This window comes from Martes martes (genome assembly GCF_963455335.1).
Source record: "Martes martes genome assembly, chromosome: 13".
Taxonomy (NCBI): domain Eukaryota; kingdom Metazoa; phylum Chordata; class Mammalia; order Carnivora; family Mustelidae; genus Martes; species Martes martes.
The window spans coordinates 8,932,345-8,946,514 of NC_137901.1; the positions used below are offsets into that span (position 1 = coordinate 8,932,345).

At 36.1% G+C, this 14,170-nt stretch overlaps 1 protein-coding gene across 1 annotated transcript in view; it reads left to right on the forward strand.

Annotated features, from left to right (window-relative positions):
* TMX3 (thioredoxin related transmembrane protein 3) overlaps positions 1 to 14,170 on the forward strand; it is a gene marked incomplete at its 5' end in the record, with an annotated part of 44,281 nt that overhangs the window by 14,819 nt on the left and 15,292 nt on the right. Inside the window, 5 exon segments of the mRNA XM_080821086.1 lie at positions 2,576 to 2,621; positions 3,955 to 4,035; positions 7,562 to 7,661; positions 8,268 to 8,345; positions 12,271 to 12,337. Coding sequence (XP_080677212.1) covers positions 2,576 to 2,621; positions 3,955 to 4,035; positions 7,562 to 7,661; positions 8,268 to 8,345; positions 12,271 to 12,337 — 372 coding nt within the window.

Here is a 14,170-nt window from a genome sequence, read left to right on the forward strand (position 1 = left end):
ACTTTCAAATGTAGCTCTACTATCAAGTTGTTATTTCGAGGAGAAAACAGGAAATAGGGGGCTTCATGTTTAACTTCATTTTATGAGCATTTAAAAGTATAAAATTTCAGAGAAGTTATTCATGTTACAAATGGATTCTTGACTTTGTGAAGGAATTAATCTCAGGTTTCTATGCAAACCATTGTTCTCTAATATGAAAAAATAAAGAACAAAAGTTAAACTCAGACTTAAGCTTCATTCATAGTCCAGCTACTTAATCAGTGCTCGCATTCAAACAAGTTACCAAGTCTTTCTAAGTATCAATTTCTTTACCTGAAAAGTGATACTAGTATTCTTCTCCTGTTCACAGAATTATCTGGAGGTATAGTTGAAGGTCTACTAAAGTCAACTATAAGATATTTTATATGTGATAGTTATTATATATACACTGATGTGTCTGCAGATAATCACTTAACAGTGAGATCAGGATCAGAAATAGAAAGGAATTGGACCTATCATTTCAGGATCTCTGTGTGCCAAGCTCTCTCTTAGATTCTTTTCCACATGTTTTCTCATTTCAAAATCCCACCCATAAGCTGAAGAAGATGACTGCTGTCCTCAGAAGGATAAGAGCTGCCTAGATGATAAATGAGGAGTTGGAATCCTAACCTACATCATTTTAAGCCTATAACCCATGCTTTCCTTGGGTGATATATATATATGTATAAATTGTTTTCCTAGGGAAGCCTGAGTTTAAGGTTTTAGGAGTCACTGCCAGTTGAAATTCTATCAAAAATGGAGTTTAATGCTCAGAGTCAAGGTATAATAGAGTGGGTGGCATTACACATTTCCATCTTACAGATACGCTGAGGCCAGGGAAATGTGATAGGGTGAAATGTGGAGCTGAGATTTTTTTTCTCTGAAACCTGTTTTGAGAACCACCATTGTATTTTCTCACTGATTGCATATTTTCTTTATTTGTTTATTTAAAAAAACTTCACAGTAAATTAAAGAATTGATAGATGGATATACCCCCCCACCCCCCCACTCCCCCACTCAGTCAATTGTATTATCTTAGTTTAAGGTAACTAAGGGCTGATGTTTTAGGCCTCCTTAATTTGGGAAGGGGGGGATTAAGAACATCTTTCACTCACATTATCCGCCCAAATCCTTTTCATATTTTTACTCAGAAGTCAATCTCCATAACCACAGTTTTCAATTAGACTCTGTTTGACAGTTAAATCCTACATTAGTGATGGCACAAGTAAACACATGATTGGCTTAAGTTCACATAGCTATTCAGAAGCAGGATCTGTATCTCCAAAACCTGTGTTAGATTTGTTACCTTTGCTGTTTGTGTTGCTTCTAAGAAAAACCAATGTTGATCACTGTCCAAAACCTTCCAGTCATCTTTCTCTATATGTTTAAGGGAGAAACTCTGTTGATAACAAAGGAAGGCTGAGAGATCTTGACTGTTATTTTGCCACAAATTCACTTCGTCATCGTTCTTGGGTGGAGATGGTAGGTGGTGCTAAGACACCAGGGTAATGGAAAAAAAACAAAAAGAAACCAGGGTAATGGTGACTAAAGTGATAAACCAGAACTCACGTACAGTAGTGTCCTTATAACCAACCACGGTCAAATGTCCTTGAAATAAATAAAATTAACAAAGGGAGAGATCATGTGAATAAATACATTCTATTTTATTTAAACTTGTATATGTGTAAATATATTGTATATTGTCTCTTAATTAAGATGGCTTCATTTCTTTGTTGTTCTGGTTGTCTTGAATCTGTAAAGTAGGATGGTATTAATTTGCAGTAGTGATATCTGTACCTCTTAAAGTTCTAATTCTCTGTTTGATTGTTTTTGTTTCTTCTTTGCCTCTAAAAGATGCCATCATAGCAACTATATCCCATTTTAATTAATGTGAGGACTTCAGAATAATCTTTGAAAATAACTAGAATTATTCTGGGTTATTGCAAAAGCAGAAACTTCTAAAACAAGTAGATAAAGTTGCTGTCAGATCATGTATTATCTGCAGAAATTAAGTAATTTTGCAAATACAATTTATCTTTTTAAAATTAAAATACAGTGCCATTTTTTTAAGTCTCAGAAAACACTAAAGGAAAGGATGGGCTTTCTTTTTTTTCTTTTTTTTTTTATTTTTATTTTTGCAAGGAACCAATGAGACATAGGAAAAAATATTTGTCCTAGAAGATGAAATCAAATGACAAGTGAGATGTTATATATATTTATTTTTTTAACAAAAATATCTTTAACAGGAATATCTTTTAAAAAAAATCTTTTAAAAAGTACCTCAGAGATAAAATTTTAAGTATTCTTTTAGCATTTATTCTTAATTTGTATAGTGTTTTGTGTGGCCATAGGTTGGAGTATTAAGTAATTGTTTTATATGAGAATGTCATGTTTTTTCTTTTTTGTATGTGAATTTATATTCTTTTTTAAGACTTGAAAACAACACAATTTTATGGGTTTGTATAAATACATATATATAAAGTAAAAGGCTCATTTACTACCTAGTTTCTCATTTTTTAAAAAAAATTTAGAATTATTTATTCTTTTTCTTATCAAGGCATTGCTTCAGAGTTTGGAGTTCGAGGTTATCCAACAATTAAGCTGTAAGTTGAGTGTTGTATGTTTATATGTGTATTTTTATTAGTTCACTCTGCTTACGTTTTATTACATTAATTTCTAGTAGCATCCGTGGAGGATTGAAGATTGGGGTTCAGTGATTCTTTCTAGGTGCAGTATGTGAGCAGAGGAGAGGGACTGCATCCTCCTGCTTTTCTTGGTATTTAAGTGAGTGTGGTGTTGTCGGCTGATTCACTGAGTGCGCTCTGAGCGTTCGCTGCGGGGCACGCATCCTGCAGGACGAGATGCACAGCTGTACAGTCTGAAAGGTGTTTCACCCTGAGGAGCTCAAGGGTATATTCTGCTGTATCATGTGACTCCTGTCTCCTAACAGATGTTACTTTTCTATAATCGAAATAGACTTACTTCATTAGAGAGGAAAGAAACAGAATCAAATTGATGGATTTAATTCTAATCTGTAAGTGTTGGCAAAGTCTAATGTAAAGTGTATATAAATTGGGAGAAATGGTGTGCTAATTCTAAGGGATTTATTTCATAATCATAATTTTATTGAATTTTCTCTTGAGTTTCATCCTTATTTTGGTAATTTGCGAGTTGAGGAACATTTGGAAACTTATTTTTATAATTAGGTAAGTTATTTTTCAGTGTTTTAAAATCTCAGATTTCAAAATTTGACTAATTTTAATTTTTTATTTCTTGAGTTTTGTGTTGACTTCCCTCCTTGCCCTGCTTTCAAAAAATATTAAACCTCTTTTACTTGTGTTAAGTAAATTATCCTTTCTGTTCTTTTTTGTTTGATTATAAATGTTGTATTGTGTTTTCACTTTTTTTTTTTTTTTTTTTTTAAATTTCAGCTGGACACATCAGACAGGCTTTTGGAAAATTTTAATTTATAGAATAGGTGTTTCACGCCTTGTTTATCTCTATAATCTTGGAGCATCTTTCAAGTTCCTGTGATGCTGTGTTGCTTAAAATTTGTTTACCTCTACCAAAATACTATTAATTCCCTGTCATTTTTTAAACTAGAGAAAATAGAATTATGTTGCTTTTAGAAGCTCTTGACCATGAATGTGTAGATTATGCACTTTTCAGAAGCATAGACACAATGCAACTATTAGATACAAAGTAAACTATTTTCATGTAATTTCAATAAAATATAGCCTTTTTCTTTATATTTTGAATTGTTGGTCCCTTATAGCCAGTTGTCTACTGTATTTCACATGATTATGCTACTTCTGAAACAACTCTGCATTTACTATTTTATATACTGTAATTTTACATAACAGTAGTGATTAGTGTTAACTATTAAAACAGTTGAAATAATCTCAAACTTCTGTCCTTTTTTTTTTTCTTTTTAAGATTAAAGGGGGACTTGGCATATAATTATAGAGGACCACGAACTAAAGATGATATTATTGAGTTTGCTCACAGAGTGTCTGGGTAAGTTTTTATTAGGAAAGGCTTTCACTATATGATTAGTAATATTTTATAGCAGCAATATCCACAGTAGCCAAAATATGGAAAGAGCCCAGATGTCCATCAACAGATGAATGGGTAAAGAAGAGATGATATATATATACACACACACACACACACACACATATATATATATATATATATGTGTGTGTGTGTGTGTGTGTGTGTGTGTGTGTGTGTATGCAATTGCATGTTAGCCAGCCATTAAATATAATGCAGTCTTGCCATTTGGAACCACATGGAAGGAACTGGAAATTTTATATTAAGTGATATAAGTCAGTCAGAGAAAGACACACCATTTTCACTCAGATCTGGAATTTAAGAAATAAAACAGATGAACAAAGGAGAAGAGAAGAAAAAAGATAAAAACAGAGAGGGAGACAAACCATAAGAGACTCTTAACTCTAGGAAACAAACTGAGGGTTGCTGGAGGGGAGGTGGGTGGGAGATGAGATAACTGGGTGATGGGCATTAAAGAGGACTCTGGATGTGATGAGCACTGGGTGTTACATGCAACTAACAAATCACTAAATTCTACTCCTAAAACTAATAATAAACTAATAATAAAACTAATAAACTAATAATAAAACTAAAACTAATAATATACTATAGATTAACTAAATTTAATTTATTATTTAATTTAATTATTTAATTTATTATTATTATTTTTTTAAAGATACTAATACCTTAAATGCAGTTTTGGGCCACCTGGGTGGCACAGTTAAGCATCTGACTCTTGATTTTGGCTCAGGTCATGATCTTTGAGTCATGAAACCAAACCCTATGTGGGCTCCATAGCTGAGCTCCAGAGCCTGCTTAAGATTCTCTTTCCCTCCCTCTGCCCCTCCCCACCGTGCATGTACTCTCTCTCTAAAAAAATAAATAAAACTAAAGCTAAATGTATTTTAACAGACCATATTGAACCCACATTTTTTTAGGGACTTAACCTAAATAACATCTGTCTGGTCGTTTATGACAACAGGTAGGCATATGTAGCATATGCGGAGAGGTGTTTAAAGAAACAAGGAACTGTGATTTGTATTGTATTTGTTAACCTCGTATTAAATTTATTTCATTTGTAGAAAAAAAATTTTCTCCAGTAGATTTTTTATTTATTTTTATTTTTTAAAGATTTTACTTACTTATTTGAGAGACTGACTGCTCAAGCAGGGGGAGCAGCAGAGGGACAGGGAGAAGCAGACTCCCCGCTGATCAGGGAGCCTAATGTAGGGCTTAATCCCAGGACCTCGAGATAATGACCTGAGCTAAAGGCAGATGCTTAGCCTACTGAGCTACCTAGGTGCCCCTGCCAGTGGATTTTTTTTTTTTTTAAGATTTTATTTATTTATTTGACAGAGAGAGACAGCGAGAGAGGAGACACAAGGAGAGGTGAGAGGGAGAAGCAGACTCCCCACTGAGCAGGGAGCCCAATGTGGGGCTCAGTCCCAAAACCCCGAGCTCACGACCTGAGCTGAAGGCAGAGGCTTAACCCACTGAGCCACCCAGGCGCCCCTGCCAGTAGATTTTTAATATTTTCAGAATTTGATTACTTCTAACAACCTTGTGAATGATAGTTTTTATTTTACTGTAAATTTGCTTTTATACTGCTTCATTTACGTTAACTTATTTTTCTTGTTACTTAACTCCAGAGTTTTTAAAAGAAACCCCACAATATCGTTGTTCTGAATAGACCTGGGCTTTAATCCCTGGCCTGTGATACTAGAAAATTCTCTTTAGATAACAGCTAAAATACTTTGCTTGATCTGTCACATGCTGCTTTATGCTAACTGTGAGGTACTACTACACATTGCTTAGAATGTGACATAATTAGAACCCAGATTCTTATTGGAGTTACCAATCTCTGAGATTTTACTGCTAAGAAAACAGTTTCTTCCATAAACATTTCCTGTTGGTTTGAATGTGGTGATTTTGTTTTTTCATCTACATCTATCTTGCTGGAGTATAAAAGTTGGTGCTTATAATTATTTAATGCAATTATATGGATCTTATTCAAGAGAACATTTATCAAGGTAGGTTAACCTATGTTGACTTTGAAAGTATAAGCACTTTTTTGTGAGTTTGACAGGATACATTGATAACTTTAAATAGCTTTAAAGTAAAATTGAAATATCGCAGTGGGTTTGTTGAGTGGCATGGCACTGTATGGCTTGAATTATTTGAGAAAAAGGCAGAATTAGGAATGACCTTTATTCAAGTTTGCAAAGCTTATTAATACAATTTTCACTGTATTTTCTCATTGATTGCATATTTCATATTCTTTGCTTTCTGAATAAATTGTGAGATAACTTTATATTATATGAGGGGATATATGATACGAGGGGATTACATGAAGGACTGATGTAACTAAGGGTGACTCTGTTGCAAATGAAATTTCATGACTCAGTCCTGGGGTTGCATCACTTAGGAGTTAATTACTGAAGTACAAGAATAGAGGCTAGAGTGGAGTGATGCAATGTACGTAAGGAACTGTACATTTTGAAAATATGTTTGCCTTTGCAAACTCTGTATTCTTTCCAAATTTAGTGGAGTAAAAATCTGACAGTATAAACCATGCCTCTTTTTTAGTTTTTTAGTAACATTCTGCAAGTGATACATTTTATAATAAACTTTGATGTGATTTATTTCTCAGTGTAGTTGGCTTTGAAATATGCTTGCATAGTAAAAGTCTTTGTAGGGGCGCCTGGGTGGCTCAGTGGGTTAAGCCTCTGCCTTCGGCTCAGGTCATGGTCTCAGGGTCCTAGGATTGAGCCCTGCATCGGGCTCTCTGCTAGGCAGGGAGCCTGCTTCCTCCTCTCTCTCTGCCTGTCTCTCTGCCTACTTGTGGTCTCTCTCTGTCAAATAAATAAATAAAATCTTAAAAAAAAAAAAAAAAAAAAGTCTTTGTAGAATTTTGTTTTCTTTTTATAAGGTTCTTAGGTACTATTAGGGCTACCACTTCCCATTTTATTTTTTCTGAAAAGAATAACTTACTTATGAAACATTTAGATTTTAACCTCTGTATTTTAAAACTAGCATTTAAATAGACATAAATCCAAAAAAAAAAAAATAAATAAATAAATAGACATAAATCTATTTGCATTATAATTTTCTGGGATAGGATTTCACAGTGTGTTAATGTGAATGATCATATGAAAGGGAAAAAATAATTCTCATTGGGATCCCTTTGTTTGTAGCTGAGGACTAAATGGCTTATAGTTCTGTTCTTGCCTATCAAAATATTGGCTAAGATGGTACTCTCTAAAGGGATGTATTTTAAACTTATTTTTTAAATTGATAGATTAAGTTGTGGGTACTTTGTTTTCATTGTGTGAGTACAATTTTGCTCATGAGCTAAAGTTTTATTAGATTTTTGTGGATTGGGTGATTACTTAAAATTCAGTTAATACATTAAAACTTTGTAACTTTAAAATTATGTATTATCTTTAGTTCAAATGCAAGTTTATTTTCTGTTTGTTTTGTTTTCAAACAGGGCTCTAATTCGGCCACTTCCAAGTCAGCAAATGTTTGAACATGTGCAAAAGAGACATCGTGTATTTTTTGTTTACATAGGCGGAGAGTCACCTTTGAAGGTTATCAAATGATTTTATTTTTTAAATTCACAAACACAAATGTATTATAATTTAATTTTCAGTATAGCCAAAACTTTGACCCAAAAACTTAAAATTATTTCACTTTTATTGGAATATTTTAGTTCAATCTAAGTGTTTTTCTAATGAAAAGACTTGCTTATATGCCCCCTGTTGTGTTTGCCTTCGTGAAACAGAAAGGAATAAAAAGATGTTGCTTGCCCTGGTTATTCAGATTTTGTGTTACTTTTTAGCATTTTTGGCTCTTTGAGATTGCGGAGTGCAGTTTGAACGTAAACTTTGAAAATGTGTTTATATGTGTGGATATATGCACAGATCTCTCCTGTAGCTATGGAATTAAAATATATGAATTAAGCTTATTTATTTAGGGGAGTATTAAAGCATTGGGTTATGGTGGTCTTTTTGCTTTAGAAACAGTTCGTTTCATTCGCGGCTTATATTCCATCATCTTTTCACATAAAAACACTTAAGGCATCAAATTGGGATGATAGGGCTGAGGATGGTACTACCTGCTCGGAGTGTTTAATGAGGAATGAATTCTGATGTTAATATTTACAAGTCACCTCTTTTCTATTTGTATCTTCACAGGAGAAATACATAGATGCTGCTTCAGAATTAATTGTATATACATACTTCTTTTCTGCCTCAGAAGAAGTGGTTCCTGAGGTAATGTTTAAAAATGGATTGCAGTGACTCAATTTCATTTTTTAAATTATTACTTGATTTTATTTATCAGATTTATTTACTCATATGTGTAGAACAATAAACATGTTAACTCTTTACTACTGGTACTAGATTGGTAATAAGCAAATACCACGGATTCACAGCATTTAGGGACTGTGTTTATTACACTGATAACTTTTTTTCTCTTCAGAGTAATAGCAGTAGTAAGAAACGATAGCCCAAACTGTTGAATCGGCTTATAAGTAATGGAGTGATTAATGTATTTATGTATATTAATGCACAGCTTCTGCTTATCTAATCCTGTGCCGTGCCCTGTGTTAGTCCTGGATCGTTGATGATAAGCAAGAGCATTGGGGTCGTGGGAGGGTAGAGCCTACGTTCTCGTGGGTAAAGAAAGCGTACTGGTTGGTGTTGTAGGTGACACCTTTTGGGTCCTCAGCCTGAGATAGTCATCTTCAGTAAACAAATATGTAAACAGGACGTAACTGCTATGAAAAAAGTAAAGGAGCATTGTGATAGCAGGGACGTGAGGGTGGGATGGCTGCTTTGGATTGGTTGATCCGGAAATGTCTGTCTGCGAAGAAAATATTTGAACTGGGCCATGTATGCTGTGAAGGAGCCACGCAAAGATCTGTGTCCAGAATAAACTAGAAACCGGGAGCAGATACTACCAATGCTCAAGATAAGAACACTGCTGGCATATGTGAGAAATAGGTAGAGGCCGGTGTGCTGTAATACAGTGAGAAAGGAGGTAGATAGGAGATAGGCCGAGAGCAGTGGAGGCCTCGCAGGTCACGGCCATGCATGTGATGGGTTGAAGTTGGTAAAGACTTTGTCTCATGTTCATTTTAAGGACATTTCTCTGCTGAGAACAGAATAAATTGGATAGGGGTGAGAATAGACCCAGAGATCAGTTGAACTCTTGAAGTAATCTGGGGAGTTTAAGCTTGGGGGTTTGTAAAAGGATGGGAGAGTAGTAAAAGCATCGTTGTTTTCTAGAGGTAGAATTGTTTGTGCTCACTGACCTGGAGGAGAAGGGCAGAATCAAGGATGACTCTTAGGTGTTTAGTTTAGCAGCTGGGTAGGTGGTAGTGTTATCTACGACCTTGGATTATTGCAAAAGAAATGAGTTTGGAAATGGGGGACTTATCAAGAGTTTTGAATTGTTCATTTAAATTTGGTTCAACATATTAGTTAGACATCCAAGCAGAAGCATCAAATTCACAGGTGGATATAGGTGCCTGGCAGTCAGGCTGTATAAACAGTTTCTGAGACATGGATGCAAACTTTTAAGGAAATCAGTGGGCCCAGGACCTAAAGACTGCAAAGGTTGACATGAGAAGAAAATAGCTGGGGAGTCGGAAAACAAGGTGAGTGAAAAGCCAAGATAAACAAGTGTTCTAAAAAGAGGGTCTGTTGTGCAAGGTACTTGCAAAGTGATTGAGATGAGTTGAGGAAAATAACTGTGACACTTGTCCACGTGGAGGTTATAGTGGTTTTACGAGAAGGACAGGTACCTCATTGGTGTGATCTGGGAGCATGCCGGTAAGAAATTGTAGGTTACAGGTATGGACTCTTCTCTTCAGAAAAGTCTTCCTGAGAAGGGGACTTGAGAAATTAAAGTTTTCCCTGAGAAGGGGGCCTGAGAAATTAGGCAGTGGCTATTAGCAAACATGAGATAAATCAAGGGAAGCTTTTTCTTTTTAATCAGTGTAAGTTACAGAAAATCAAAACAGTTTTTTTTTTCCCACAAAGGTATGTTATATTACACATTTGATTAATTTTTGTTTAATATTTTTAATATTTAATTATTTTTGAGATTGTGTCTAGTGCTTCTTGCAATATGTTGTGTATAAGTGTTTATCTTATAAATGTGTAATATATTTTGAAATGATTTTCACTTCCTTGGGAGAACCTGAGACAAATCTGGTCGGCTTAAACTCATTTTTAGGTTTACTTAGTTTTGTCCCAGAAGTTATTTTTTAGTATTTTATGTGTATGCATTTACTTTCGATGGGGAGAAGATGACAGGAAGGAAGAAGAGCCGTATGTGCCATTAGATTCTCAAATCGATGCCTTCAAAGCTTAAGAATCTGTATTCTGGTATGTCTTAAAATACTTAGTGTGGTGTAAAGGCCTAGAATGGATGGAATCTAATTCTCAGCCCAGGCCTAGGACCTTTTAATCCATTCATCTCCGAAGCCCAGTGGGCCACATTTTAGTATTAGACATGAGAATGTATACCGTACCCTCGTCTTGAAGTGTTCAAGCAATTTACTTGGAATGCACCAGAGGACATGCTGTGTTCTAGGCCCTGACCCCATGAGGCACCCCCCAGTCCTTGTATAGTGACAGACGTTTTAGATCAAAATTCTAGCACCTAGTACTTCTGTGTGGGTAGGCACACACAGTATCTGCAGTGGGGGCATTCTTTTGGTTATTATTATTGACCTCTCAACTAGTTTCCTCAAACATTCCTTAATTACTCCTGCAAATACCAGTATTTCTCACTGCCCCCCCCCCCGCCCCCGTGTATATGGTTGCAAAGGTCTGCTTAGGGAACTCAGTATTCTTTCAGAGTAGTATGAGGAATTTTACCACCACAGAGAATTCTCAAATAAGGACAAGGCCCAGGATTTCATATTTCCCCCCATATTTTGAATTTTAATGTTTGATCATGCAAAGCTTCCTTAGCTTTACATCTAGTATTGATGAAATCCCTAGTAAGCATAATAAAGGGATATAAGGATGACTCAGGGCAGTTTCTGACTTCAGGGTACTTACAGGTGAGTGGAGAAAAATGGCCTGTGGACAGATGACTGTCGTCCGCGGTAGTGAGTTGAAGGGAATGCGGGGAAGGAGGAGGGGGCTTCAGAGTATGTGCAAGTCCGTGCTGCAAGCTCCCGTCTACAGAGTGAGGTCAAGTGCGGGTATCCTTGAAAGAGGGGGTGCCGGATGCTATAATACACGTGCGAGTCCCTCTGTGGATGCGTTGCCAGGAGCATATGAGCACAGGTGTCTGTGATGACAGAGACTTACCGAAGAGCTTCACCACTGCCCTCCAGAGAGCTGTTTGCATGGTGCTATACCATGTTTTAGTAATTGTGTAAGAAATCATTCTATATTACCTGAGGTATTCCTTCTCCCTTCTCAGTATTTCCAGGACAGCATCTCTGTTTTTGTTTTATTGTTAAAATTATTGTTATTAGTTATCTAATGATTATTTGTTACTGCTTTTCAGTATTATCACACCATGTCCTATTTCTACGTGGCTCACCCAGGGGGATACTGACTACTATAATGTCAGTATTTTGAAATAATCACAGCACAGGTCTAAGAGGCAGGTACCCTCTGAAATAATTTCTTCTTATTAGTTGCCATTATAAGTTCCCACTTTATAAAGTCAATTTACATTTTAAACCTGCTCTCACACGTGTTAGTGCATCTAGTTTTGCTAGTAACTGTGCAGTGAGGTGGACACTCGGTGTCCTTGACTTGCAGAGGAGGAAGCCAACTCCCCAGGACAGCAGTGGACTCCCAGGTCACACAGCCCGGGAATGGTGGGGAAGGACTCAGACCTACCAGTGCTGATTGTTGCCTTAGCTTCCTCAGAGCGTGTCTTGTCCTGTACTTCCCGGGATGTCTTTGGTCTCTTACCAGCTCTAAGAACGATCCACAGTTTTCTCAGTAGCAAATCTCAGTAGCAAACAGGGCACTGTGCCAGGTGTTGCATAGAGATAAAACTGTCCTTGGGTGACTTTGGGATTGACTGTGGGAGTCTTTTTAATTGTTTGTAACAGTTTTGTTGTGGGTTTTTTCTGGTACCTTTCAATCCTTTTGAAAGCATAGCTACCAACTAAAAAATTTTTTAATGGTAAAAGTTATTTACACATCTGATTTTTTGCAGTATGTGACATTGAAGGAGATGCCCGCTGTGCTTGTTTTCAAAGATGAAACTTACTTTGTTTACGATGGTAAGTTCCAATGTTTTAACTTATACAAAACATGTTGAAATTAAAACGCTGCCGCCATTAGAGGACTTAGGTGTTGGTGAGAGATTTGCTAGATGCGACTACTTCTTATATTTCCTATTAGTTGAATGACAGATTTTTCTTACCCTTCCACTTTAGTTTTTCTGTCTACTGTGCTTTCTGGGTTCTGCCTTCAGTGATTTTTTTTTTCTTTTTTTTGTCAGATCATTGGCCTTTTGAGACATGAACTCGATGTATGCATTTCTGTACATTATTTTAAAACATTCAAAATTATTCATATTTTAAAAAAAAAAGATCTAACATTTCAGACTCACAAAAAGGTAAAGAAATAAAACCCCTTCAGTAGTGGGGAAGCCCCTGAAGGACGTGTTCTTTCCTGCTTCCGTCTATCCCTCCCTGACAGGAGTAACCGTTCACCTGTTATTCAGCATTTCTTCACTGAAGTAAACACTTGCTGTATTTTTAAAATACTTTTGTTATACAAACCTACCTCGTAATAAAGAGAATGCTAGAATAGTAAAATCCTATGTATATACCCATCACCCACGTTAGACAGTTACCAAGATCTTAACATATTTGCTTCAACAATTTTTTTCTTTGCTGAAGTATTTTTTTAAGATTTTATTTATTTATCTGACAGAGAGAGACACAGCAAGAGAGGGAACACAAGCAGGGGGAGTGGGAGAGGGAGGAAGCGGGCTTCTCGCTGAGCAGGGAGCCTGATGTGGGACTCGATCCCGGGACTCCAGGATCATGACCTGAGCTGAAGGCAGTTGCTCGACCAGCTGAGCCACCCAGGTGCCCCCCAGCTTTCAGCTTTCTTGTTCTAGTTCTAGTATGAATTTGTTAACACTTCAGAGAGCCACTTTGTTTATTTTTGGAACAAGCCTGATCATATCTGTGTGGATGTAAATCTGCTCTGTAATCATAGCGAAGAAACTGCCCCTCCTCTTCTCTCCGTGTTTCAAATGTGGCCTCCCGTGAGTGGCCAGGAGGAATAAGAAAAGTACCTTTAGCTCTCGGAGAGGCCATTGTTTTCTGACGTGCAGGTGTTAGTATTTAGAGCCTGCCTGAAGCCCCAGATAACACAGAGACTTTACCTTGAACGCTTATTCTAATATTTAATTGTCAGTAAGTTTTGATGCTTTGGGTTAGGGCTCAGGAAGATGATTTATCTTCTGATGAGTTTCATGTATATCACTTTGAACAATCTTAAAACGTTGGCTTTTGACCTGAAGTGGAGATTGTGGCCCCAGGACTCAACTCCTAGCTTTATGTTTATTTTTCTAATTTGTAAGTCCAAACCCATAAATACTTTCAGATTTGTGTTATGGCACTTATTTTATAGGTTTGATAACTTGAAAATGTTTTGTTTAGCAATGCAAGTGACAGAAAAAGCATATCTTTCATGAAATCATTAAAATCCAGTCTTCAGCCAAACATATTGGTAGGCTTTTAAATCAGCTTCTTTCATGCAGTTATAATAGTTGTTTACAGTTACTTAAGCATTATATTTCTAATCAGGACATAGTATGTCTTGATATTACAGATGTTTTCTGTCTGCTTAGCAGGGGAATTTTTCAGTGTTGGAAAAAGGCTAAAGTACTATGACTTCATATGTGTGTTGTGTTTTACATATGAGAAAGAGTTGTAAACTGAGATAGAAATGTCAGAAAATAGAAAACAGCAAAGAAATTGTAATAAAAAGTTACTCTTAATTACCATCGTTCCAGGGTAACTATCAACCCAGGATAACCACTTAGTTAGGAGTATATGCCTTCATTTAATCATGCTGTCAGTTTGACTTTCAAAGTT